General features: G+C 27.4%; 1 protein-coding gene across 1 annotated transcript; it reads left to right on the top strand.

The window, feature by feature from the left end:
* Positions 1 to 245: 245 nt before the first annotated feature.
* On the top strand, positions 246 to 1886 carry LOC131657872 (beta-glucosidase 24-like). The gene is made up of 2 exons (XM_058927222.1): positions 246 to 561; positions 595 to 1886. Exons 1-2 carry the CDS (start codon positions 246 to 248, stop codon positions 1884 to 1886), a joined length of 1608 nt encoding a protein of 535 aa, XP_058783205.1.
* The last annotated feature ends 1568 nt before the right edge of the window (positions 1887 to 3454 follow it).

The raw sequence follows: 3454 nt of genomic DNA, 5'->3' as shown, positions 1-3454 counted from the left end.
ATTTATTACAATGAAAATTTCATGACGATCATGAAACTAGGGACAACTTTATCTAGTTGGAAAGTCTATAAATAACTCTAAAAAGAATACAATCATATATTTTATCTGTAATATTTTTAACTGCTTTTGAAAAATAGTAATTATCATCTTACAAGTTGTCATACACATAGAAATATAGTATAAATTTGTTTCCTCTTCCTTCTGAATAATTGTGATTTATTATCAACCTCAATAATTATCTATTGATGCAAAAAATATATATAATGTCATCTTTAAGAATTTCTAAAAATGTTCTTGCAATCTTGTCGTTTGTTTGGATTTCCAACATTTTCACCCATGCACAAGTTTTATTTCCCTTGGAGAACAAATTTGAACTTAGTTACTTACTTTCTTCCCAGAATGGAGAACAGACTACAACTAATACATATCACGCTATATTGAAATTCATAAATTCATCGAGTTTTCCGAGTCGAGGATCATTTCCAACTGGCTTTTTGTTTGGTGCTGGATCTTCTGCCCTTCAGATTGAAGGAGCTTCTAATGAAGGAGGAAGAGGACTTGGTATATGGGATGATATAATTGAACATAAAAAAGGTGTGTATTTAGATGTCGATAAGTTTTCCAAAAAGATTGAACATTATAAGCGATATAAGGAGGACGTACAACTTTTAAAGAAGCTTGGAGTAAATTCTTATAGAATGTCCGTATCTTGGAATAGAATAATGCCAAATGGAACCTTGAAAGGAGGCATAAACCAAGAAGGTATCAACTTCTACAACAATTTGATCAATGAGTTGCTAAAAAATGGTATTGAGCCTTTTGTGACTATCATGCACTTTGACTATCCGCTAGCTCTTCAACAAAAACTCGGTGGCTTCTTAAATCGCTCCATTGTGAGACATTTCAAGGATTTTAGTGAACTCTTATTCAAAACATATGGAGATCGGGTGAAATATTGGACTACAATCAACGAGGGAGAGGTCACAGCTATATTTCAATACATGCACAATATTGATAATATGTCTGTTGAGGCATGTCCAACTACGGGTAAAATATGTACAGAAGCATATATTATACTTCATAATTTCCTAATTGCCCATGCTACAACATCAAATTTATACAAAACAAAATTTCAAGCACTTCAAGGGGGAGAAATTGGAATTGCTCTTTCATCAGGAAGTTATTATCCTTACAGCTCTAAACCAGAGGATGTGGCTGCTGCTAAAAGACTAATGGATTTCTATTGGGGATGGGTTTTAAAGCCAATTTTCCATGGAAATTATCCAAAAATAATGAGAAAGCTAGTGGGGAATAGGCTACCCAAATTTACGAAAAAAGATAAACAAATGTTAAAAGGAAGTACAGACTTTATTGGACTCAATTATTATACTTCTCACTTTGCTAGACATGAATCAAATAAAACCAAGGTTTTTGGTGACAATTTTGATGCCTTAGCTATGTCAGAAGTTTATAACGTGGAAGGAAAAACTCTTGGCTACATGGATCAATACGGTTTGAACTTTGTCTATCCTGAAGGATTATATGACTTCTTGCTCTATATTAAGAAAAATTATCAAAATCCTAAAATCTTCATCACTGAAAATGGTATTGCTTCTTTCAAAACCCCAAATCCATTGAAGGATGAACATCGAGTTGCTTACATTGCTGCACATATTAACGCGACCAAAGCAGCCATTGATGCTGGTGTAAATGTCCGTGGTTACTTTTCCTGGGCAGCTTTTGATACATTTGAATTTCAAGCGGGCTATTCTAGAAATTGGGGGCTTTATCATGTCGATTTTAATGATAGTCTCAAACGTATACCAACTGACTCAGCTAATTGGTATAGGAAATATTTAACAAATGATTTGATTGGACTAAACTAAAAAATAAATCATATCAATACAAAGGGATAAAAGGGAAAATCGTACCCCTTGAAAAATTATTATTTACAATATGATGATTATTTAATTTTTTTTAGAAATTAATTTAAAGATTCACATTTGTAATTTATATTAGTGTATATACTAATACAATATGATTATTATTTAACTTGACTTTATTTCAATATCTTTCTTTTTTTATGAATAAAGAACACACTACGTGAAACGTAAATTAGGAATTGAAGCTTACAACATCATACATAAAAAAACATTCAACAAAGAAAATGGAGGATTAACACTATAAGTATTAAAAGGAACATAGTTTCTTTGTTGAGTAATTATGTGAACGCGTCGATTTATTACCTAAGACGAGTAGCAAAATGAGTTTTTATAATCATTATGATGGAGAAAGAATTTGATTCCTTTTTAAAGCATATAAACTTGATATTATTTCTCTTAACCATAATAAATAACACGAAGTCAATAATTCAAACACTACATTCTTAAGACTAACGTTGTGAGAAAGAATAATAATGTATCTTAGTGTATCCATATTTTTTTAAATATTAAGCAACTAGAAGTTACTTTGTTGAAAAAAAATTTAATAAAGGCAACATTATGGTCTCTTAATATATCTCCATATGCTAGAAGGTCCATTATTAAAAGTTATAAAAAAATATACATATTCATTTTAAGCATACCTAGAACGGTGTTCAAAAATATAGTTAACTAAATTATATACCCAAACTGAATTGCACTGGATAAAAAAAAATTGAACCATTTAAATGGTTAATAAATTGAACCATATATTATAAGCAATTCAATTAACCAAATTGAATTTTATAAACCGATTTAAACTTTTTTAAACTGTTTAATTATTTAATTTTATTTTTACAATTTTTCAAAAGTTACAAATTCTCTATCAAAATATATATATATATATATATATATATATATATATATATATATATATATATATATATATATATATATATATATATATATATATATATATATATATATATATATATATATATATATATATTTATACTATGTTTCATATATGATGTCCGTTTTTCTTTCGAAACTGCAAACTATAATTGTAATTTGATCCCTATATCCACTTAAAATAATTGATTTTCTTTATTGAATCTATGGATAAAACAAAAAAATTTATTTATCTATGATTAATCAATTGCAAGAAAGCTTGATAATTAATTAATAATTTTTTAATTTCAATATATTATGTAATTGATATTAATACTCGGTTTTATTTTGCTATTGCGTTCTTGACCTATCTTAGACTTTTTTTTTGGATCATTATTTTAATTTAGAACCTAATTTTCATATTACTAATATTTTATTAGTAAAAAAAAATTCAAATGATTAATTTTCATTTTATATATGCAATTTGGTCAAAACTTCTTTACTTTACATTTTTCGTATCGTTTAAAAAATAATGCATCCGGGCGATCACACGAGTCTTTAACTAGTTACAATAAATACAAAAACAAATTTATAAAATATTTAAACTTATAATATTTATGATTTTATTTTTAGAAAAATAAATA

Source organism: Vicia villosa, linkage group LG3 (assembly GCF_029867415.1).
Source record: "Vicia villosa cultivar HV-30 ecotype Madison, WI linkage group LG3, Vvil1.0, whole genome shotgun sequence".
NCBI lineage: Eukaryota > Viridiplantae > Streptophyta > Magnoliopsida > Fabales > Fabaceae > Vicia > Vicia villosa.
Note: the sequence above shows the minus strand (reverse complement) of the source record. Positions and strands in the feature narration are given on the sequence as shown.